Below are 25,105 nucleotides of genomic sequence, written 5' to 3' on the forward strand. Positions count from 1 at the left end.
CTCAGGGAAGGCATAGCCTGTTTTCAGTTTCTTTAGTTCTTTTGTTGTTTTTGTCTTTGTTTAGTTATCAAGTGTTTATTTCTTACTTTCGGTTTTTGAAAGTGTATTTTGGCCAGTATTATTTTTGCAGTATTATGTTTTGCCTCAGTGTGACAATCCGATATATGGGCTGTTCATCAGTTTTGGAGGTAAATAAATACAACAAAAGATCTACATTCTTGGACTTCGTCTATTCTTGGAGCCTTGACCGCTCGGCAACTGTTACATGTGGTGGCAGCGGAAAAAGAAGAAAGGACAGTCCAGAATGCCTACAAATCGACATCACCAGCAGTATAGCAAGCCATACTCTTGGAGGAAGAGGGTGCCACAGGGGGAGCTGTCGAGGAAGGCTTCCAGCCCATGGTGGACACAGCCACTAACCAAGAGGCAAGCTTTGCCAACTACATCAAGCTGTTGGAGCCGTTTCATCAGTTCCAGAGGGACAAGGGTACAGAGAATTACAATTTGTGACTTTGTGACTGTAATTACAATTACAGTCACAAAGTGCTTTAACAACAATAAAATTAAAACAAGTCAATAGTCAATAAAACAAGTCAAGAACAAAATCACTAATAAAGTAAGACAAAATAGAGTTAAAAATAAAGCAATCAACATTTAACATTTAACCAGGCCGGCTATGGAAAGGCCTGTTTAAAAAGGTGAGTTTAACAGTCCTTTAAAAATGTCCACAGAATCCACAGTTCTTAGGTGGAGGGGGAGCTCATTCCATAGCGTAGGAGGGGCAAAACCTGCAAAGGCTCGATCACCTTTAGTTACTAGTTTTGTCTGAGGAACAACCCGCAAAGCCTGGGATGTGGATCTCCGTGACCTTCTGGGCAGGAAGAGGGTGCCACACTACATTCTTGAACTTCGTCTATTCTTGGAGCCTTGACCGCTCAGCAACTGTTACAATAACCGTCATTCATTCACGTTGCACTAAACTGAGTAGAGTTCGAGTGCACTTGTGGGAGGATGGGATTCTTGGGCCGTGCTTTGATGAGGAGAACAGAAAGGCATCATATACAGATGTTGGATGTGAATTATTGAGCAGCGTACGACAGTGTGCCTCTGTATTCACTTCTCAAGGAGACTCCTAAGATACCGCTTAGACTTTGTGGTGGAGCATTACGCGTGCGCGCGCACACACACACACACACACACACACACACACACACACACACACACACACAATTTTACAATTTACAATTTAGGCATTTAGCAGACGCTCTTAATCCAGAGCGACTTACATTAAGCAAAAACAAAAAGCATGGCATACATCACATGTATAAAAAGTAGTTATCATGAATCATGCGTAAACTAAGAACGTAACAGTGGAGTATCTATGTAAACTATACATACTATACTATATAATATATTATACATGTGTACTATAAAGTGCTATGACTACATAAAGTGCAATTCTAGAGCTGTCTACATAACAAGCTATAAGTCTGTTTAAAATACTATCTAAGTCTACATAATGTGCTATCTAAGGGGCTAGGCTAGGGCAAGTGCTACGGGCCATGGTGGAGTCTGAAGAGGTGGGTTTTCAGACTACGGCGGAAGATTGGGAGTGAGGCTGCAGTTCTGACTGCAATGGGAAGTGCATTCCATAGTTTTGGAGCCAGAAGGGAGAAGAGTTTGGGACGTGTGGAGCGTTGTCCCGGCGTTTTTAGTGAAGGTACCTCCAGCTTCCCTGCGTTGGCTGATCTGAGTGAGCGGGAGGGTTTGTAGGGTACGATCATACTTGTGAGATATGGGGGGGCCATGCCTTTGGTTGCTTTGAATGCCAGCATCAGAGTTTTGTATTCTGTGCGGGCAGCGACCGGGAGCCAATGGAGCGAGCGGAGAAGGGGGGAGACGTGTGAGAATTTTGGCTGGTTGAAGACCAAGCGTGCTGCGGCATTTTGGATCAGTTGGAGGGGCTTAAGTGCACATGCCGGTAGGCCAGTAAGGAGGGAGTTGCAATAGTCAAGTTTTGACAAGACTGTTGTCTGGATTAGGAGCTGGGCTGACTCCTGGGTGAGGAACGGTCTAATTCGTCGTATGTTGTAGAGTGTAAACCTACAGGATCTAGTGACAGCTGTGATGTGTGTTTTGAACGAGAGCTGACTGTCCAGGACAACACCAAGGTTCCTGGCTGTCGGGACAGACTTTACCAGGGCGTTGTCTACGGAGATAGTTAGCTCCCGCATAGGGCAGGACTTAGCTGGGAAGAACAGAAGCTCAGTCTTGTCTGGGTTCAGCTTGAGGTGGTTGGAAGACATCCACTGTGAGATGTCAGCCAGGCATGCAGTGATGCGCTCTTCTACCTGGGTGGCAGAGGGGGGGAAGGATAGAAACAGTTGTGTGTCATCGGCATAGCAGTGATAGGATATATTGTGAGCAGAGATGATGGTGCCAAGGGATTTAGTGTACAGTGAGAAGAGGAGGGGACCAAGTACAGATCCCTGTGGGACCCCAGTTTGGAGGGTGCGGGGGGGTGATAGCAAACCTTTCCAAGAAACCTGGTAAGTCCGGTCAGAGAGGTAGGAGGAGAACCACTTCAGCGCCGTCCCGCCTATGCCTAGATCAGCTAGGGTGCCTAGGAGCAGCTGGTGGTTCACTGTGTCAAATGCCGCCGATAGGTCTAGGAGAATCAGGACTGCAGAGTGGGAAGCAGCCTGGGCAGCATGTAGTGCTTCTGTGACTGCGAGGAGTGCACACACACACACACACACACACACACACACACACAGCCTTGACTGTACACTCACTGTCCCTTCCTCCGCCTGTCTCTCGACAAAAGGCATATTGAGTACTGATCATTGTGCCTGAACCACTGTCTTAACACAGTGGTTCTGAAACATTTCCATGTCAAGGCCTCCAAATTGACATATGAAATCTCTATGACATCTCTGTTTTTTAGAGACCATATAAGAGAAGATAAGTTAATTTAATATTTTTTATTCAAAAATAGAACAGGCCTCAAGATCAGGTAGATTATAGTTATAGTCACCATGTACACCGTTTTTCAATGTACAAATATTTATTTCCCCAAAAAAAAAGAATTTATTTTTTTAATTTATTTTATTTTTTACATAATAGGTAGTTAAACAACTAGTCGACTAGTAAACTAGGCAACTAGTCAACTAGTAAAAATTACTAGAAGTGAATGCCCTACTACAAGCTCACAACCCCTTTTGAGAAACACTGTCTTAACACACTCATGTTGAGAACCAGTGAATAAGTGGACAGCCATAGGTGAATGGATAGTGGCTGCCTGGTGAGCAGGTCACAGGTTCAAGACCCTGGCAGTGGCTGGGTGTAAGCTGAATAGTAATACCAACCTTGAAATACCATACCACCACACACATGAAGACAGATAATTCATCTTTATTTGGGTAAAGAATACATCTTGACAGTACAAAAAGAAAGATGCAGAAAACGTAGAGGCATAATTACTAAAAACAGTCCGATTCAAGTATGAAAACAGTCGGTTTTTAAATGCATAAGTTACAATTATTTTAGTATTATAATAATTATTATTGGAAGAAGTACTAGAAGAAAGTTGAACCTGGTGGAGCCGGCTTCCTTCCAGCCTTTTGCGTTATTTATTTACGTTCCCACTAGCTGGAAACCAACTGAGAAATGCAACTCAGAGATTTTCAATGAGAATTGACAACATGTCCTCACTATAAAGCAGTTGCATACTGTAAACATATTTCAGTGCTGATGAAAGCCTTGCAAACCTTTTTATTGTGTTTCCCGTTTCCCCACCCACACCATATTGTACGTAAGTGACACTATCTTCATATTATTACTAATACTTTAGTTGTTGTTGGGGTATTTGCCACAGTACATGTCCACATAATTATTATGTGTAGTGTTTCCTCTGTATTTACCCATCTTAACTAATAGGAGCTGTGGCTGCCATAAATACAGACCCTAGTGAGAAGTTATGGGATAGGTGTCATTCTCAAGGACACGTTGACAAATTGAGTGGGTGAGCCGTGGGGCGAAGTGGCGACATTCTAACTACCAGACTCTTCCCAGTACCCACTCAGCTAAAGCCACCATGGCTTTTTTCTCTTGAGATTGGCCAATTAAAAACATTGGAGAACCCTCTGCGTTTAGGCCGTCACCCCTCAAACAACGAATTCACCAGACCTTAACCTAGCATTGACTGAGGCTAAGGTTCCCCAGGAAATTGTCAGTGATCAAACACGATCAGTCTGGCAATGCCAGACAGTTGGATGATTCGAGTACAAAGGACCCCAATGGAACCATGAAGCCTTAGGCTTTCTTGGGTTTAAATCCTCTTAGCAGACCTTGTATTGAACTGTACTATCCTGTTCTCTTTTTTTGTTAATAAAGTATTCAATCAATGTCAAAAGCAGTAGCCTACGACCAAAAGGCGGGATTAACAGTTCAAGAGGTTTATTTAAGTAACTTAAACTTCCCATAAAATGGGGCAGGCAAAAGCAAGAAGTGGAATAATACAAAATGGCTTGTGTGAAACACCATACAGAACACACTGAGGCCCCGTACACATTATTTAAACAAAATCGCTCCCTCTGTTCCCGGGGGGAGAGCGGGGGGAGAGCAGCTCGCAATTAATTTTCAATGGCAGTCACTGGGTTTCACAGAGCAGCTCTGCTCCATGGGGGGGAGGAGGGCAGAACACAGCCATGGAGCAGAGCTGCTCTGTGAAACCCATGCAGGGACTCCCATTGAAAATGAATTGCGAGCTGCTGCTCTGCGAGTTCTGTGACTGCATGCGAGTTCTGTTCCCCTGACCTTGCATTTCTTTTGGTGCCATCATGTGACATTATGGTCAGAACAACTGCATTTTACTCCTTTTCTTCACATCACTTTACATCATCCCCTGAAGGCCTTTTATTTTTTTATTTTTTTTTAATTCTTTTTATATGTTTTATACTTTTTTCAAGGTACCTAAATTAAGAATTTGGTCTCTCACCTTGGGACATTGCTATAAACCATCCCATCAGACATACTGTGTAAGCCCCCGGGAGGACCCAGGGGCCATGAAACATGAACAACTTTATGAGGCACAGATGATGGGCTCTATTGCCTACAGCTGTGAGGAACCAGGGATGAAATTAATGTGCGTAACACAGTGGCCAATTGCCTATTGGTTATAGATTTGGCCTCATGTGTATTGGACTGTGTTATTTTGTAAGCTGTTGATTTGTAACCTGGACCAAAGACACTAAAGCAAGGTCCTGTGCACTTCTTGCAGACTAAAGTTTAAACAGGTAAGTCTATTCTCACTTATATAGGCTAATTCATGATTGAGATGTGGTTAACTGTCTCTTTTTTTGCAGTAATTTTGTAATCAGCCTCTGTTTGTACAGCCACACAATGTTTATTCTTTTGTAAAAATGCTCAAAGTTTAATGTACTGTAAGATCTCATTTGAGACTGGATACTTTCCCATTTATGTGACTCTGAGAAGTTGCAACCATGCCAGTATACATAGGAGATATATAGACCATTATAAAGCACTGGCTCCCAGAAAACAGAGGAACACTGTAACCAACCCTATTTTATACTCTTATTAATTGAAAATAGTTGCTCGGCTTGTAGATCTGCTATTTTAGAAAGGTGTGTGTGTGTGTGTGTGTGTGTGTGTGTGTGTGTGTGTGTGTGTGTGTGTGTGTGTGTGTGTGTGTGTGTGTGTGTGTGTGTGTGTGTGTGTGTGTGTGTGTGTGTGTGTGTGTGTGTGTGTGTGTGTGTGTGTGTGTGTGTGTGTGTGTGTGTGTGTGTGTGTGTGTGTGTGTGTGTGTGTGAGAGAGATAAACTAAACAGTAGCCCTGCCTGACGTCAAGAACCCTAATGTCTATGTTGACATTCACCTGGATTCACCTTTCTCTGGGCGGTAGATGTTTGTTTTCCCATGCAGGATACCATGTTTTCAACCGTGATTACGTTAATGTGACATGGATATACATGGTGTCCTAATGGAGGGATGTCAAACGGGTAAATATAGCAGATTATACCCTGTCCAGAAGCCTACTCCAGTGGTTCTTAACCCATTTAGGCCTGTCTGAAAGAATATATTATATTCAAAGATTTGTGCCGCATTTTCACGATTTTTCAAAAATAGCAGACCTACAAGCTCGTACCGTGCCACTTGGTGGCGCGCTATGAACTTGTAGATCTGCTGTTTTTCAATAGCTAAAGTATAACATTATGCTTAGTTAAAACACCAAAAGGGGTTCCCGTTCAACCACTGGGGGAAAATAACGAAAGATTAAGTAGGTTGGCACTTGAAACTGTAGTCACCCTATATATTATGATCAACCAAAATGTGCATACAGTATAGTGTTGATGGTACTACTGCTGCTATTGTATTAAAGGTATATTCAGTGATATGACTTAATTCAAATATCACTTTTTTTTCTGGATAATCCTCCCTACTATAGAGTGTGTTGACCATATAAGGAGTTCCTCCCTGTCCCCAGTGAGCCCCTGGGGTCAAAAAACCCTAGTTTCAGTTTTGGTGGCGGGTGGCAAAACCGTCATCCAATCAGGATGAGAGGGGCCTTCCTCCAATCATGATCGAGTGGGGGCGGGCCTTGGTGCATGCTGTTGGCCTGTTGCACTTCCCCCCACTGTAGAGCGTGCATGTGCACATTTTGTTACTGGGGCGGACTGGGTGGTTTTCCAAATCACCCAAATCACTGAATGCTCCTTTAAAGAAATACAAGGAAACAGTTGTTTTGCTGATAGTGTATATAAATACGAGATATCTAAAACATTTGTTATGTTGATGTGACTACTGTGACTACTGCTGCTTTTGTATAAAGTACTGTTATAGCTGCTGTAATGTTTCTGTAGAAAATGGCCTTGCCTTAATGCACATTTATTTTCCCTATGCCTTATTGTACAGTGTGTACACTATATTTCCCCCCCTCTTGCCATTACTATGTTATATGTTGATGTGGATACTTGTTGAAGGCTTTTTCTTATTGTGGCACAGTACTTTTGAGGACCTCGCATATTTGCTTCTTGTACCTGTATGAGTAGTGATAAAATAGCTATTCATGCTTGATTTTTGATTCGTTGCTGCCTTGCTGGGGACATCCCGGTACACCCCGGTACTTTAAAGGGATAGTTCACGCCCCAAATAACCATTTTCCTACCGATTTCTCACCCCATGGAGACTTGAATTCATGCATATTTGTTTAGTTTTTGTTGCATTCCTAAGCCAATAATGTGATGACCAGCTCCCTATACTCCCTATGGAGACACAAAGGAGACTCTTTGTGTCTCCATATGGAACCAGTGTTTGTCATCAAATTATTGGCTTGGGAATGTGACAAAAACAGTGCCCATAGCCTATAGGTGGTTGGCAAAAGGGCCTTTCTGTGTGGAGTCTGTGTTTGCATGTTCTCGGACCCGTGTCCCCCTAGGGTAGGTACCCTCACAAAAAAACACGCAGTAATCCTGGTCTCTATATGTGAAAAGAAGCGGCTTGGACTCCTCATGCATTGAAAAAAGCATGAGGTCAGTCCTTTGCTATCCCCAGGTTGGCAGAGGGACTCAGTCCCTCTGCCAACCTGGGGAGAGCAAAGGACATTTTGAAGGGAAAAAAAGGAATGCGACGAAAGGGAAGGGAAAACAAGTGGGAAAAAACATTTTTGGGGGTGAACGATCCCTTTAAGGATCCCTGGAGACTGGGCCATGGCTCAGTGGTCCAGGGACCTTGGCTGGACCACTGCCGCGGGTTCGACTTCCGATCCCGACGGCTTTTACTGCATGTCTTCCCCCCCATCTCTCTCCCCATTTCCTGTCAGCCTACTGTCTGTCCCTCCATACAAAAATAAAAAGGCGAAAGCCACAAAAAATAAAAAACATAAAAAAGAAAAAGGATCCCTGGACCCCACATTGAGAAGCACTCAGTGGTTCACTGACTGTAGCCTACATATCCTCATAGCTACAGTAGACCCGTGGGGATTCCTCCCTTTGATCTCCCACACAGGGGACTGGGCTTAAAATCCAGGTGGTATAACATAATATAAGCCTATTGATGGACATCGTTTTCAGTGCTTGCCTTCAGTCGAGGCAAAATTCACTTCCCCTTTGTTAAACTTGAACAAAATGGCCCACTTGGCACAGCTATACTATCGTAAGAAATAACACTATAACAAGCAGAGCACAGCATGGAACTGATACCTGGGATACACTACGAGGGGACTGGTGGTGTTTCAGAATAAAGTGCATCATTCAGATTTACATACATATGTAGCCTGGAAAACACACAAATCTGCCATTGCAAAAAATGCCCTTGGCAGATTTGGTCTATAGCACCGCCCAGTTGTGATTGGATTTCACTCCTTCTGAAGTAGTGAGAGACAAATCAGGACGCAGTATATGCAAATTATGTTTATCACTAGAGGCTTTCTTTTTTTGTAATCCACCCCTAGAAATCTATGCAGTGATATTAGACTGGCCACGGCAGGCTAGTAACATGGTGGCAGATGGTGGATAAAATGTGGGGGAACCCAATAACGGAATAGTTAGGGTGCATGATACTAGTCAGGGGCGGCAGTGACTCAGGGGGTACAGTGGCCGGTAGAACTGCAAGAAAGGAAAAACTGCAGTTCAATCCCATAAATCCCCCTGCACTTTGTGGTATACTAAAATAAAACTATTAATTCTGGGTCTATCCGTACTATCTTTCTGGTGGTTAATGGAACATGTTGAGCTATTGGCCACGATGTACTTGTCCTTAATATCCACAATATGTCTACAATGTTCATTCTGAGTCAGTGCTGACCCAGAAGGCCAGTTTAAGACCGGTCAATAGACATGGCATTCTAGGTACTTGCTCATGCACAGTTATAAGAAGAAATAGCTACTTGTAGTGATGTGGTTTCTGTGTGAATCTAAATGCTCATCCGTAGCTACTACTGCCATCCACTGGTGGACATTAGTGTTGCAGTAGAGACACCCCACACACAGAGAGAGAGAGAGAGAGAGAGAGAGAGAGAGAGAGTCTTTCTTGCCTGTAGGCCTACTGGATTCAAGAATACAAAGTATGCATGAGTGTATTAAGACAGCGGGTTTTAAAGCAGTTGTGCGCTTGTAGATCTGTTATTTTTTAATAAGAAAATAAATTAACACCTTTAAAGGAGCATTCAGTGATTTGGGTGATTTGGGGAAAAAAACGGTCCACCTGATTGGATGAAGGCTTTGCCGCCCAAACCGAAACTAGGGTTTTTTGACCCCAGGGGCTCACTGGGGACAGGGAGGAACTCCTTATATGGTCAGCACACTTTATAGTAGGGAGGATTATCCAAAAAATAAGAACAAATAAGTGATATTTGAATTAAGTGAAATCACTGAATATACCTTTAAAGGGTCTCTGTCTACAAAACATTTTCAGGTGGCGGTCCGCAGCCAAATACATATGGGGGTCGTTGACATGAAAACCTTTGAGACGGCATGCACACTGACAGGTGTGTGTGTGTGTGTGTGTGTGTGTGTGTGTGTGTGTGTGTGTGTGTGTGTGTGTGTGTGTGTGTGTGTGTGTGTGTGTGTGTGTGTGTGTGTGTGTGTGTGTGTGTGTGTGTGTGTGTGTGTGTGTGTGTGTGTGTGTGTGTGTGTGTGTGTGTGTGTGTGTGTGTGTGTGTGTGTGTGTGTGTGTGTGTTCCGTCTCGGACAATTAAAGCCTTTATTTACAGGGTGCAGGCAAAACGATGTCAATACATCTTCGTCCGGTTAGCTGTGTGTGTGTCACGCACGCACTCTCTCTCTCTCTCATACACACACAGTCTGTCGCACAGACTGTGTGTGTGTGCACGTAGTTAGTGTCTCCTTGAGAAGTGAATACAGAGACACACTGTGGTACAGAAAATGGAATGCTATTATCACGAAAAAGATACATTGGCTGAATACCTGAGCACAGAAAATGACAAAACTTAGGAAAGCCTTGACTAGGTAGGTTACAGACTCGGTGAACACCGTCTTGCAATAGAGAAAGGCCTCCATAGACGGATCCCCGCTCCCAAGGGAAGACAGACTATACACCCACTGCCACTGCACATCAAATATGGTGGAAACAGATCTACACTTTCTAACCACCTGACCTGCCCACTATACCAAGACATCAGAGACAAATACTTCCCAGCCCACAGATTACACACACCCAAAGTGAGTTTGAAACTAAATATGACCAACGATAAAAACTCCCATACCTATTGGGAGAAATACAACAATGTGCAAAATCAGTAGTGAAATGCTACGATCGAATCGAATACAACCACCCTAAGGACTACTATCTGTACCGAGTAGACCGCTAGACCTACTGCACATGTACAGAGCTGCTACCTTTAAACCAGGGATGGATTAACCCCCACAAGGGCCCCTGGGACGGTATTTTTTGTGGCGCCCGTGTGTGCGAAATGTTCGTGTTAATCTTTTTTTTACCTACATTTAACTAAATCAACGGCCACTGAAGGGCCTCAAACCAAGTACCGCGTGGTCCAATTTCCCCAAAGGGCCCCTGCATGAGAGCCAAGGGCCCCTGGCCCCATTGGCCCAATGGCTAATTTGGCCCTGCTTAGCGGTGCCTAACCGCTCCAATTGTCCATGACTGGCTGCTCCAATGACTTTCCGCGTGTGTACGTCTGTCTGTATGTTTGTAGCACGACCCATTGACCCCTGCAGCTGATTGGGGTCACACACACACACACACACACACACACACACACACACACACACACACACACACACACACACACACACACACACACACACACACAGGCCAGGAAGCAGGGGTCATTGCAACCCTCATGCTTGACTCCAAGGCACCACTCACTTCACATTATGGTGTGATTTTTTTTTTTATACTATTAAATAGTCTTGGGGAAAAATGCTGATATTTGTCCCAAAGTGACTGCCAGGGAATGCTGCTATTTGTTTCAAAAAAGCTTTAGGCTATACCCTGACTGTATAACAACACTTGCTTTGGCCGTATGTTTTCTCATGCCAATAAAGCTCATTTGAATTGAAATTGAATTAGTCCGTCGCTCAATAATTCACATCCAACATCCTTCCTGATGCCAGGGCTTGCCAGGCTTGTCCGGTTGTCCGGGACAAGTAATAAATCTTTCTGGACAAGTGCATTCACATTTTACTTTTCCGTTGGACAAGTGACTCTTGCTTTAACTTTTTCTGTGATGCAGCCAACAATATTGTCTGGCATTATTGTCTGGCTTTCCTAATAATCACCTTTCCAATATCGTCAAGCCCTAGAATGTCAATTACAATTATAAGACTGCAGCATAAGAAACACCCCTCTCCTGCATAGCACTTGGCCCCTTCCTCATCAAGGGAAATGCCACCAGCGGTGCAGGAGAGACAATTGGCAATCAGTGATTATTTAAATTTCAACACACAATTTTAAAATAGTCCTTGCATGTTATAGACAACAATATTTGACTCAAAGTCTTAGGAATTAATTACTGGGTGAGTACACACGCAGTGCTGCCTGCAAGTTTACATGAGACATGGTCATTGGTCAGTCTGTTAACCATGCGCGGATAGGACCGATCTATGACTGTCTATTTGGAATACATGAAATGTATGTAAGAAGGATCACACATTCTGGGGCTATTAACTTATTAATATTCATCTAATATTCAAACATGTCTCCACCAACACCAACTTACAGTTAGTTGATTAAAAATTTGGGAATGGGAATTGGGAAATGTACTTGTCCGAAGCACAAGTGCCTCAAAACGTTAATGTCGAAAATAACTTAGTCCCTTTTTTTGTGCCGAATCTGGGTTGCACATGGTTTGTTGCACTCCCTCTGGTGTTGTGGGTGTGGACTTCGTTAACATTAAGGAATTATTTAGACAGGTACATGGGTATCTTGGTGGTGGTGGTATCGAATCTTGTGGACCAGACCCATTGCAAGATGCTGTACTCTGTCGTCGACCCTAAGCAATTCCAGCCTGTCAAAGTGGGCAGGGGTGAGGTGGGTGAGGTGGGTTCGGTAGGAGCCTGACCAGTTTGTTTTGGGAAGTCTGGAGCCTTGTTTTAAGGGCCTTTGAGGTGCTGTGCATGCATAGTCAAAGAAACCTTGTACGAGGGCTCCTGTTAGGGTCTTCAAGGTGTTTTTGTTACAGCGAGCCAGGTGCAGATTTTACCGAGTTCAGACTAGAGCTGAAGGACTTTTCAACCTGCAGTTTGTTCCTGTCCGAGACTAGCAGTGCTGAGTCATCTGCGAACAGGAACAAGTTGCAGTTACAAGCGTTTACATATTAGGAACAGTAAAGGCCCTAGTATGCTTCCTTGAGGAACGCCACAGCTCACTGGGAGGGGGGGGGGGACAGTGTTCCGTTCACCTCCACCATCTGTTCTCTCCCCTCCAGGTAGGATTGCATCCAGCTCACTGATGTGCTATCAAAACCAATTGCTTTTAGCTTGTTAACCAGTATGGAGTGGTTCACTGTGTCTAAAGCCTTTTGGAGGTCCAGCATGACCATGCCACAGTATTTTCCAGCATCCACCTCGTGTTTGATGTGGTCGCTCAAATAGAGGAGGCATGTGTCAGTGGAGTGGGATGTTCTGAAGCCAGATTGGAACTCATACATTAATTTATTTGTGGCAAGATAGTATACTTTTCAACCTGTTCATAGACTATTTTTTCCATCACTTTCGAGATGGAGCTTAGAATAGAAATAGGGCGGTAGGGTGGTAGTAACCCCCCTGCACTTCTTGTGCAGGGGGGTTACTTTGGCCAGTTTGAAATCTTGGGGGACCTGTCCCTGTTTGATGGAGAGGTTTACTATGTGGGTGATGATTGGAGCTATAGAGATGGCCGAGTCTCTGAGAAATGTGGAGGGAATATTGTCATGGCCAGTGGCCTTGTGGGGTTGGAGGGCACTCAATGTCTTAAGTACCTCATCAGTTGTTACCATAACTAGTTTAAAATCGTCTTTACAAACACCTAGGTTTCTGTAGAAGGTTTGAATGTGCTCTACACCAAAGAGCCCAGAGTGGGAGGGCAGTTTGTTAACCAGCGTTGTTGCTATGTTTGTAAAAATGTTCAAGTAGTTGGCCACATCAAGCTTGTCAGTGATGACAGTGTCGTTCGATTTGATGTTTATGTACCGGGGCGGCGGCGGCGGTGGTTCGGGGGTAGAGTGCCTGGATGGTAACCGCAAGGTTGCCAGTTCAAACCCGGGCTCCCCCAGAGTTACTGTCGAAGTGTCCTTGAGCAAGACACTGAACCCCTAATTGCTCCTGATGTGCTAGTTGGTGCCTTGCATGGTTTCCGTTGCCATCGGTGTATGAATGTGTGCGTGAAAGGGTGAATGTAATGCACAATCAACAAAGGCGCTATATAAATGCACCATTTACCATTTACCATTTATGTTTGAAAACCTGGTTTTCAGTTTCTGACTGCAGCCTAGTTGGTTGTTGAGTAGCTTCCAGAGCTCCCGAGGATTGTTTTTGTTTTCCTCAGCTTTATCATTGATAAAGTTTCTTTTAGCTGATTTGGTCATGGCAGTAACAATATTTCTTAGCTTGTTTCGTTGGGTTTTTAGGTTGTCCAACTGAGCTTGGAGATCACTGTCGAAGCGCTTGGCAAGCTTTGACTTGCATTTTAGAAATTCAGAGCATTTTTTGTCTCTGGCTTTAATTGCAGTCAGTTTGTCCGAATTCATCCATGGCTCTGATCGGGTTTTGACCCTGATGGTTCTCAAAGGAGTCATGTTGTTCAGTACTGATGTAAATTTGGTTTTGAAGCCAAGCCAAGCTTCTTCGACAAGTGTACTTTTAAGCTCATCGGACCAATCCAGACTCTCCAATTCTTGCCTATTATGTATAGTTTACTATTCACTTTGTGCAAACCTTTATGACAGACATTGATTGATTGAAATATGTATTAACAGTTTGCAGAATTACAGTACATTTCAAGCACAAACTCAATACAAAGACTTAACTGAGTGGACGACCCAATTAAGCATTACACTTGTTTACAAGAGGGTCCACCTTGTTCAATTCATCAAAACATTTAGAGACGTATAAATAGACAGACAGACAGTTATTTGATATATTAATAATTTTAAAGGAAATCATGAGGTTATTTTATTTACAAAATCAGGAATGAATTTCTATCACATTTTTTCAATTCGGTTGCCAGGTTGGTGTGAAAGAGTAATGGAAACATCTATTATCTACATCGAGTGAAATCAGTTTAATTTAAAGTGGAGCTTTAAATTAATGGTATTAGAAGAGTTGTGTTTAATCCTCACATGTTTGTGGGAGGTTTGTCTCATTTTCGTTTACTAAACTGGTGCATAATCTGGATATAGGCTACTGTCTGCCGGAGCAAGTGCATTATGATTATGGGGTGATAATGACATACCGACCTGGCAACCCGTCAGTATTGAGTCAGTGCAGAGTGCAAACAGGCGCGTCGAGGAAACAAAGGAGGGATAAAGTATGTACATTCATTCATGTTTCATTTACTATATTCATTTGTGTATTTGCATCTGCTTGTCGTCTCGCCGCGCCGATTCTAACACCTACTACTATGTCAGAATAACTGTGTTTGCCTTCAGGTAGTTCAAAGCGAGGTTAACCTCGGCCAGCTAACGCTGCTCGTGCATGTAGCCAGCTAGCCTAGCAGTAGCTACTCTTACCTTTGGCACAAATAAACCTCCATTTAACGTTACATTTATTATGTCGACGGACTACGTCGTCGAAATGACACTTCCGTTACTTGTCTTTTGGGAAATTGGGTTCATTTGAATGCATTCCTCTAAAAAAAGAGATGGGAGTTCAACGCCTGCGTTAGTCCCTTTTGTTTTAGCCACCATTGGCTAGTAGGCCATGCTCGAGGATACACACTCAATTCATTCATTTACACACACAGTGGAATGAGACATTTAACGAATCTCCCTGGCAGTGTATAAAGGGAACAAATAGACCTGTATGGGTCCATTTGGTCCCCATGTATGCTGTCAAGACAGAGTGTGTGACTGTGTGTGTGTGTGTGTGGTAGAGGACGTTTTGCATATTGTTTGTCTTTATTAGCCCCAATATGTTCCCTCAGTCTGAGGGAACATATTTGGGGCTAGTCTTTCATATGTCTCGATTAACTGAATACACTGGACCACAATGGAAATACGTCACTTTATAAGTCCCACAAAAAGCTTTTTGTGTTATCATTTCAGCACCTTTTGTATAATTCGTACCACTGTACCTTTTTTCAAACTGTTAATTAAGTATTCAATCAATCAATAGTTACAAATGATTTGTCTATTTGTAATTACCGAAGTGATTACAGTGGTAAAGTGGTTGGTTGGGTTATCTTTTTCTGTGTCCGATTGTTTTAACCTTTTATTATTGTTATTACAGAGTACTGTGATGGAAATAGCTTAAACTAGCCTACATACAGTCCATCTTCCAAGATGTCAAGTAAGTATAAGTAAACGTGCAAATGCTATTTAAGAGAAGCACCCTAAATTCCAAGTGTTGCAAATATGAAAAAGGCTGAGACATTTTAATTTTACAAATCATCTAGTCCTTTTTTAGTAGCTGTTTCATATGAGGAAATATTAATGATGATTACTTGAACTCAACTTGATTGTCAACCTATTCTCTACTGTGAACTTTACTTAGACTAAATGGAGATTGAGATCTGTACTTGTATAAGCCAAATAGGTAATACACCGTTCTCTGCTTGCATTGTGGAACTGCCTAAACCAGGCAGAAATAAGCAACCTTTGACAGGTGTGTGTGTGTGTGTGTGTGTGTGTGTGTGTGTGTGTGTGTGTGTGTGTGTGTGTGTGTGTGTGTGTGTGTGTGTGTGTGTGTGTGTGTGTGTGTGTGTGTGTGTGTGTGTGTGTGTGGTTCAACACTGCTCTATAAATAAGGTGGATTGGATAATTAAATATGTTTTGTTTTGTTCTCCTGCAGAACGGCCATCCTATGCCCCTCCCCCTCCCCCTGCTCCCACAACAGTAAGTACACCACACTGCTTTTCAGGAATCGTAGCACTTATCGGGGTATAATGGCTAAAAGCCACGGTTTCTCTCTAATTTTCAGTCTTCTATAATCTGCATATAGTGAGCCACAAATCTCTTTCAGCCCCCCCCCCCCCCCCCCCCCCCTCCCCATCATCACCACCACCATGAGACTTTCACGTCTTTGTATTCCGTCCATTTCCTGTCATATCACCACTTCAAAACTGTTCCAGACATGGATGAGGTTAATTTACCCAGAGATTGAATAACTTTTTGTAGTTTGTGGAATCCAAACGGTGTTTAAATCTTTGATTTTAAATATTTCCTTCTATAATGTTGGTAGGCTAGAAAACATGCTCAACGTGCTGTTGTAACATTTGACTTGCAACCTTGCATTCAGCAGCAGGGCACAACACAATGAAAGATTGACACGGAAATGTAATGCCGCAGCTGGCTCCAAACGTCGCCTTTCAAACCAAAAACCCTTGTTCATTTTCAGCTTTCTGCATGAGCCTGTCCTAGCTGCAACGTTCACTTTGTTGTGCACTCATCCTGAATGCCAGCCAGCCAGTCGCCTGCTTATTTTGCCTTGCATGATGACATGACATATGCAAACCATTACAAACAAGCAAACTTTATTTTTCATGTTTATTTCTTGTTTATTTTTTTGTTTTCTTTTATTTACATGTTTATTCCTCTTCCCTCCTCTTGTTTGTGTGCCATTTCTCATTCGTGTTTTGTCTCATTTGTCTTCCATCAGCAAATGCCTTCCACCCCAGGGTTTGTGGGCTACAACCCTTACAGCCATCTGGCCTACAACAACCTCCGGCTGGGAGGGAGCGCCGCAGGTTCCAGCAGGGTAATGAATGGAAGGAGGGATGGAAAAAGCAGAGGGAGGGGAAAGAGGAAAAGGTGGTAGTGGGGCGTGGAGTGGGTGGTTCTTAAAGACCCATTCCATTGGCTAAAAATGCAGTTGCTATCGTTGGCATATCACCGTATCAATTCTATCAAAAGCGTAATTCACACACTAAAAGAAATACACATTTTGTTAGCCATTTCTGCTATACTAAGCTCATTAGGAAGAGTGAAATTCACAACTGGGATTTGATTAACAGCTTGATTGTCCAGTCTTAAAGGGTAAGACCACTTTTTTTTAGGTTTGAGTTGTGCAAGTTACCTTGCCATGATGTAACTCCACATGTGGACAAGAAATTAAAAAATATGTTCCAGTGATCAGAATTGATAATTCAAAATATGCTCCTCATTGATTTACATTGTATGCTAAAACACTCTCAAAGTAACTCTTTTAGTACGTAAACAAACACAAACAAAGTTGATTCAGACAATATGGAGCTTCACCAAAATTCATGTGGTTTTATTTTTTCATAAAAATGTTAACGTCCTGTTGATTTTACTATTTGAAGATCTGGATCCCGATCCACGGATCCAGTCCGGGTTTTCTTCCCAATAAAATGGACAAATCAACAGGAAGTTAACATTTTTATGAAAAAATAAAACCACATGAATTTTGGTGAAGCTCCATATGTCTGAATCAACTTTGTTTGTGTTTGTTTACGTACTAAAAGAGTGACTTTGAGAGTGTTTTAGCGTACAATGTAAATCAATGAGGAGCATATTTTGAATTATCAATTTCTAATCACTGGAGCAGTTATTTTGTATTTCTTGTCCACATTTGGAGTTACATCATGGCAAAGTAACTACACAACCCAAACCTCAACAAAAGTGGTCTTACTGGCTCACCTAATTCATTAAATGGTTGATTAGAGTTCAGCTTGTGGATTTTGTACAGAATCAAATTTGCTCCTCGCTGCTGGTTAGCTAGTCTGGAATCTCCCTGTTCAGTAACTTGTTTGCGTGAACAGTTGGTTGCTGCAAGAAAGGTGTGGCAAAATAGTGCACCAATTATATTAAATGATAATTTAGGCCAGATATCATGCCTGAATCCAACAATGCATGTGAAGCCGAGTTTTGGGTCTATGGAATAATTGGTTAAATAATCATGTGTTAGCCTAGTACTCTACTGAAATGCCACATTTGCACATTTCCCTTTGCACTTTTACCAGTGGAATGGACCTTTTTAAATTCTGGATTAAAATGGTTAGAAGGAGCTAATAATACAGTGAATGACAAATGGGGTGATATGCAAGGAGAAGAGATGATGTGGGAATAGATGGCTCATGAATAATGGTTGGAAAGGTTAAAGCAGAGGTGGGTGATGAGCTGATAGGATGGTGTGAGGAGAGAGAGAGAATGATGAGGGCTTGATGGTAGTTAAATACCAGGAGGAAATGGCCAAGAATATGAAAATGGGAAAAGAGTTTATAGAGTAAAGACATCAATATAGGCCACACTTCAAGAGCAGCAAAATTAGTAGTCACAGTAATTTGACTTGATGATCAGGGCATATTTTTGTAATTGTCAGCAGCTGAAGCTGTGCCCCCATGAACGTGTGTGGAAAAGGTCACCTTCAGCTTCCAGGTCAAAGTTGGCACAAAGTTTGAGGCTGAATATACCATAGATATAAAAACCTAGATACCTCTTTGGCCGCTGCAGTTCATAAGAGCGACCTGTATCGCAGGGAAGGCGGAAGTGCAGAAGGCACGTGCCAAAGTGACTACTGGCCAATCACAGCGCGTCTTTTTTCGGGGACTTTTCAATTCAAAGGAGCTTTATTGGCATGAGAAAACAAACTATTACATTGACTGGTCTACCGAACGTCCCCTTCTGTGACGCACGTGGAAGCTTGCCTTCCCTGAAATGGCGCCTGAGATATAGACGCCCCAGAGCCGAGGCATCTACCGTTCTATGTCTATAGATTATGGAATACACCACCCTGGTAGCTTTGTTGTGGCTTTCTGCTCCACTTCACCTCCATTCACAGTTTCATGTACATTTGCCATGGAAGATATTCCATGGAACATTTTGCAGTGAAATTAAAATGGTTCTATAATAGCTTATTAGTGCTTTGAAGTAATGCACTGCATCAATAAAATGTAAACATCCAGGGTTGTGTCCATACATCAGCAACCCAAAATATAATTGCCATTGGCTGGTGTTTATCACACATCATATTGTGTGTGTGTGTGTGTCTGCTTTGGCAATGTAAACGTATGTTTTCTCATGCCAATAAAGCCCTTTTAATTAAATTGAATTGAATTGTGTGGGGGGGTGGGGGTGGGGGGATGCAACTTGCTTGAATGTTAAAATAATTTAGCAAGCAGTTAGTGTCATTTGGACTGTAAGCACTGCAGAGCAGCATGTCAATAGTAGCTTTAGCAACACTGCATGGCCAGTTCTAACGTCAATGCTGCAACTGTTGACGGATGTTTCTCATCAGTCCCCCATGCACCCCCCTCCATCTCTCAATAAGCCACGGACCCTCTTCGTCTACCTGTCATCTTGTCTGTGAGGAAACCGCTTTTCAGTGTCGAGATGAAAATGACATGAACTGTCTAATCAGGACCCCTGATCCGCATGGCTAAATAATTCAGTTGTTGAGGTCAACAACAAATCAAATCCATATATCTAGCATGGTTTGGCCTTTACCAGTTTGACATCATGGCTGTTTGTGTGCCCTTATCTTTGTGTCGTTCAGGGCTTGTGACTTGGCACACCTACTCGCCACAGCACCTGTTTATGTTATGTATTGTCTGAGCCAGCACCATCAAACCTGGAAGGTCTGGTCTTTGTTTTGGCCCATTCTAGTGTTTGTGTGACGGTTCCCAAAAATAGATCAAGCCATGCCATCGTTTAATGACTCAAATATCCCCTCCTGTTTCCATGAGACTTTATAGTTACATTTTTTTGAGTGATAATATTTGTATTTAATCAGTGATAGTTTTAGTTAATCAATGGAAATACTTGAATGCTACATAGCCTATGTGTACTATTTTTTGTTTTGTTAATTAACCATGATTTACTGTTTTCTTTCTCTCCCTTCATCACCCTCTTTCTTTCTATCCCTGCCCCAACGTATTCTCCCCTGTTCTCCATTCCCCTCTCGCTCTTCCTTCCATTCTCATCTTACCTTACTCAATGCTCTCTCTCTCTCTCTCTCTCTCTCTCTCTCTCTCTCTCTCTCTCTCTCTCTCTCTCTACAGAACTCCACGGGCGTCACTGTGCCAAAGCCCCCCAAACCTCCAGACAAGCCCCTGATGCCTTACATGCGGTACAGCCGGAAGGTAAGCAGGAAGGTAAGACACCCACCCACGGTGTCTGCTTTTACTGCTTGTCTCAGGTGGAGTAACTCCATCCAACCAACCAACCACCTACCCAACCTAGCTCCCAACTACCCCAGCACCCCCTCAAACGAGTAGTAGGTTTGTGGGGGTAGCCCCCCCCCCCCCCCCTTGTTAACCCCCCCCCCCTCCCTCCACAAATGCAAATGCCCTTGGCCTTTGGACCCCCAAGGTTTCACGGTCCCTGTCTGTCTGGCCCTGAAGTGAAGGGTCATATAGGGTTAGAGGTTGGGAGACAGCTGTCTCGCGACACCACCGCCGCCGTCCTCAACCGGAACACACCGTTCCTCCTTCTCTGTTCTCCTGTTGATCTCATCTTCCTCTCTGTTGTGATAGATAGTTTTAAGTGAATTCTTAGTGCCCCCCCCCCCCCCCCTCCCGTTCTTTTGCACTGCTGCCCTCTCCTTGTTCTTAGCCCACTCCCTTGTATGTTTACCTCCTTTCATGCTTCCTTCCTTTTACTGGTCTATAAATCTGACCATTTTCCCAGTTTTCCTCTTCTTTCTCCTGTAGTGATCCCCAACTTAGATTTTCATTTGGTTGCAAGGCCTCTTGTATTGACCTGACCATGTGCTATTTTTGCGTGTGTGTACGTCAGGTATGGGACCAAGTGAAGGCATCCAACCCAGACCTGAAGTTGTGGGAGATCGGAAAGATCATCGGAGGGATGTGGAGGGACCTGACGGACGAAGAGAAGCAGGACTACCTGAACGAATATGAGGCTGAGAAGGTGAGCTGCCGTTAAGGTCCTGACCAGAGACCAGGAATTGTTAACTAACACTTTCACGGGCCTGTCTTTATCAAGTTGGGAATGGGGCTGAGTACCGAATTCGATGCCTTTCATGGTATGGACTCAATCACGTCAGTACTACGATTGACATAAAAACAAATGGTTTCACGTTTCAATACTCTTGAATGCAGCCTTGGCCGGTTGCATCCGTTACAGTTTCGCTACTGACATTTTAATGACTCATGTGAAAATAGCCGACAACTTCGGAGGATTAAATGTTTATTCTGATCCGATCTACTCTCACACTAGCTGTACAAATGAAACTGAAAGGGGGCCCTTTTCTGTATCGCATCAAGCAAGGGAAAGGTACATAGTCCATGTGTCTGTAGTAGTTTTGACCGTCTGGAAAAAGTAATTGATCGGTTGAAACAAACTTTTTAAAATGTATCTCATCCACCTCCCTTAACTGATGCGTTTCCTTCCATTGTTCAGATTGAGTACAATGACAACCTGAAGGCCTACCACAACTCCCCAGCCTACCTGGCATATGTCAACGCCAAAAATCGTGCCGAGGCGGCAATGGAGGAGGAGAGCAGACAGAGACAGAGTCGTATGGACAAGGGAGAGCCCTACATGAGCATCCAGCCGGCTGAGGACCCTGATGGTACATATATGATGTTTCACTTTCTTCATGTCCACTAGTAGTTAACCAGCGGAGTGAGTTTCTCTCCCTTTAATTCATATGCAGCAGTTTGTGAAAAATCACTTATGGCTCGTACACACTGCACGATATTTGCTCTGATTATGCTGTCTGGGACCATTTTTGGCGCTCGCTGACTACTCCCGATCTGATGCAAGATTGGGCTTTGATCAAAACCGAGGTTTTGCTCGCTGTGTGTGGTGAAAGGCTCTGCGAGAAGATATAGCGCTGTGTGTGTGTGTGTGTGTGTGTGTGTGTGTGTGTGTGTACACTACACGCATACAGAGAGAGACAGAATTATTTAATGAAAATCAAGATTTAACGTCCTGTCTCTCTATAGCGCACGTAGGCTATAAGCTATCACAAACATTTCGCCCTGTGTAGCCTGACTATTCCCGTGTGTGGAGTGTGTGTGTGTGTGTGTGTGTGTGTGGGGGGGGGGGGTCTCGTGCTTGTATCACGGCATCCGCATCCTGCACATGCGTGAGATGTCAAAATGAATTGGAATAAAAAACAAATGATGTAGCCTATATGTATCAGGTCTGGATTGCATCTTGATGAACTCCTGCAGTGTGTGATGCCTAGTCTATCAATCGTTTAGTGTGAAAGCCACACAGATATAATGCCAGTCAATTTAAAAAAAAGACTCCTGTAGTGTGAAATACATAAAGATCTGATGACTCGCAGACTACTTTAAAACTCCTACAGTCTGTAGGGGCCATTACATGACTATTTACAATAAATAACATTTAATACTTGGCAAAGAATATTGTACAGCCATAGAATAATGGGCTGCCCACACAAAGCACAGAAACTAACTATAAATGTATTGATTTTTATTTATCGTTCTTACTCAAGTGGAGTCCATACCACTATAACGACAATTTCAGTGTTGAATGCTCACATACTTTTCTTTCTAATTTAGTTATTGTGCCTTGTGTGGTTGGCCTTAACACCTTGTATTGTATTGCTCAATCAGTATTAGTAAGTTGAGATAAAGCTATAGATAAAAGAATATCAATTCTGGCAAAAACAAATCTTCCTAATTGAGCCAACCAGCCCATGTCCTCTATTTATTTCTCTTTCCTTTCTCCTCGCCTCTACAGACTATGATGATGGTTTTTCGGTGAAGCACACGGCTGCGGCCCGTTTCCAGAGGAACCACCGACTCATCAGCGACATCCTGAGTGAGATTGTGGTTCCAGATGTGCGCTCTGTGGTGACTACTGCTCGCATGCAGGTTCTCAAGAGACAGGTCCAGTCACTCATGGTTCACCAGGTATGACACACACACACCCCCTTATAACACCTATTTTGAACTAGCATGATACCCACCTTGTTGTAGTAGCAGGAAGATGTGCACTTTGCATGAAATTGATTGACCGGGTGAACCTAGGGGAAAGATGACTCCCCGCCTCTAGTTTGAAGAAACACTGTTTCTCACTTGTGCCTGATATTGCAGAGGAAGCTGGAGGCAGAGCTGCTACAGATTGAAGATCGTCACCAGGACAAGAAGAGACGTTTCCTGGAGACCACAGACTCCTTCAACACTGAACTCAAACGGGTACAATTTACTCCCTAAAGTGTTCCCAATAGTAAGTTCTTAACCCATTTAGGACTGAGTGCGATTCTAAAAAACCCTTCTAAATCCTGACCCGTTTTCTGAAAATATTTATTCAAAAATTTCAAAAATGTTATGCTGCTATATACTATACATAGCAACAAGAACCCCAAAAGGGGTTCCCGTCCAGAAAGGTCAAAACACCAATAGCCCCCTCACCAACCTTAATCCGGTCATTTTAACGCACCCCTCACCAACCTTAATCCGGTCATCTTAACGCACCCCTCACCAACTTCTTTTCTTCTTTTTTTTTACAATTTTATTTATACATTTTCAGGTTTAAAGACGAGACATACTGTACAAACATTCACATCACATACACACAAACCCTCCCCACCCCCCCCATTCAAAGGAAAGGAAAAAAATGAAATATAATAATACAATGCACAAAAACAAAACGTACACAAATGAAAGATCACAGTTAAGAGTTTTAGAAGAAAAAAAACCTCACCAACCTTAATCTGGTCGTTTTAACGCACCCCTCACCAACCTTAATCCAGTCGGACCAATGCTATGTCTAACCAATGGTATGTCTAACCAAAGTATGCCTCCCGTTTCGGTTTGATTTGATGCCTGCATTATTTTGTATTTATCTTGGGAGGCTACCGTTTAATTTCTCCGCTGGGACAAGTGGGATCTACTCTAATCTTATCCAATTGAATCTGTGTCCAGCTTTGCAGCCAGAAGGTGGAGGTGGACATGGAGAAGCTGGCTGCAGAGATGGCTGCTGCGGAGGAGGCAGCCAGGCGCCGGGCGGAGGAGAGGGAGCGAGAGGCGGCCGAACAGGCCGAGAAAGCTGCCCAGCAGGCTCAGGAACAGCAGCTGCATCAGCAGCAACATCAGGAGCTTGCAAACAAGACTGCTGCTAGCAGCAGCCTGGAACAGAGCATGGCTAATGCTGGTGCTGCAGCTAACTCAACCTCAGGGAGCAAAGAGGAGGACAAGCCAACACCAATGGAGACAGGTAGATATATGCACAATTACATGAATACTATTACATACAGTACACACTCACACGTGTTTTCAGATTTTTCTGTGGGAGGTAACTCCTTAGTTAGCCACTAGATGGTGATGTTCACATCGCCATCTAGAGTCCAGCAGTCGACTAGGAGTAGCTATCATGCTTTTTAAACGGTGTTGAAACACTAATTCAATTTGAATTGAAAATGGGAAAAACTAGTGAAAAAACTCCCAACTGTAATCACCATGGTAATTGGTAAGCTCGACTTTGATGTTTAACTGATGCACCCTGTCTCTCTGTACTACGTCTTCCTCCATGTCTGTCCTCTCACAGATGAGGCAATGCCTCCTGAGCGCTCCACCACACCGCAGGCTCCTCCTCCACCACCACCACCCCCACAACAACAACCACCACCGCCTCCACCCACTGGCCCGCCGTCTGAACCCCGTTCTTCCTCCCCCTCTGACAAACCGGGCCCACCCCCCAGCAACCCCCCCAGGGAGAGCACCACTATGGGCGACAACACGCCCAGCAACGACAACAGCAACAGCAGCAGCAGCACGGGGACCCCTACCTCCTCCTCTGACAACAGCAACACCTCCGTACCTCCTCCGGTCCCTCTCCCGGACCCACCGGTGGCCAAGGAGCCCAGCTCGGTCGTGGTGAATCCTAACCCGCCGCCGGCCCCTCCCCCTGCACCGGAAGAACCAGCTCCACCGCCTCCGGCACAACCGCCACCACCGCCACCGCCTCCCCCACCACCCAGCCAGCCAGCACAGCCTATGGCATAATAACTGTTTC

At 43.7% G+C, this 25,105-nt stretch overlaps 1 protein-coding gene across 7 annotated transcripts; it reads left to right on the top strand.

Annotated features, from left to right (window-relative positions):
* LOC306937445 (SWI/SNF-related matrix-associated actin-dependent regulator of chromatin subfamily E member 1-like) lies at window positions 1-25,105 on the top strand. Of its 7 annotated transcripts, none has more exons than XM_079521204.1 (11): window positions 1-487; window positions 15,426-15,485; window positions 15,987-16,030; window positions 16,794-16,892; window positions 20,155-20,247; window positions 20,891-21,022; window positions 21,515-21,686; window positions 22,829-23,001; window positions 23,185-23,286; window positions 24,016-24,307; window positions 24,638-25,105. In XM_079521204.1, exons 2-11 carry the CDS (start codon window positions 15,479-15,481, stop codon window positions 25,093-25,095), a joined length of 1,572 nt encoding a protein of 523 aa, XP_079377330.1. In that variant the 5' UTR covers window positions 1-487; window positions 15,426-15,478; the 3' UTR covers window positions 25,096-25,105. The 7 variants fall into 7 exon arrangements, with proteins under 7 accessions (XP_079377330.1, XP_079377333.1, XP_079377331.1 ...); XM_079521207.1 differs by having other exon boundaries at window positions 1-426; XM_079521205.1 differs by lacking the exon at window positions 1-487 and adding an exon at window positions 11,478-11,516.

Source organism: Electrona antarctica (assembly GCF_951216825.1).
Source record: "Electrona antarctica genome assembly, chromosome: 14".
Lineage (NCBI taxonomy): Eukaryota > Metazoa > Chordata > Actinopteri > Myctophiformes > Myctophidae > Electrona > Electrona antarctica.

Coding starts and splice junctions, on each gene's coding strand:
- LOC306937445 (XM_079521204.1), top strand. Junction 16,031..16,793: donor CTCCCCCTGCTCCCACAACA/GTAAGTACACCA, acceptor GTCTTCCATCAG/CAAATGCCTTCCACCCCAGG. Junction 23,002..23,184: donor AGTCACTCATGGTTCACCAG/GTATGACACACA, acceptor CTGATATTGCAG/AGGAAGCTGGAGGCAGAGCT.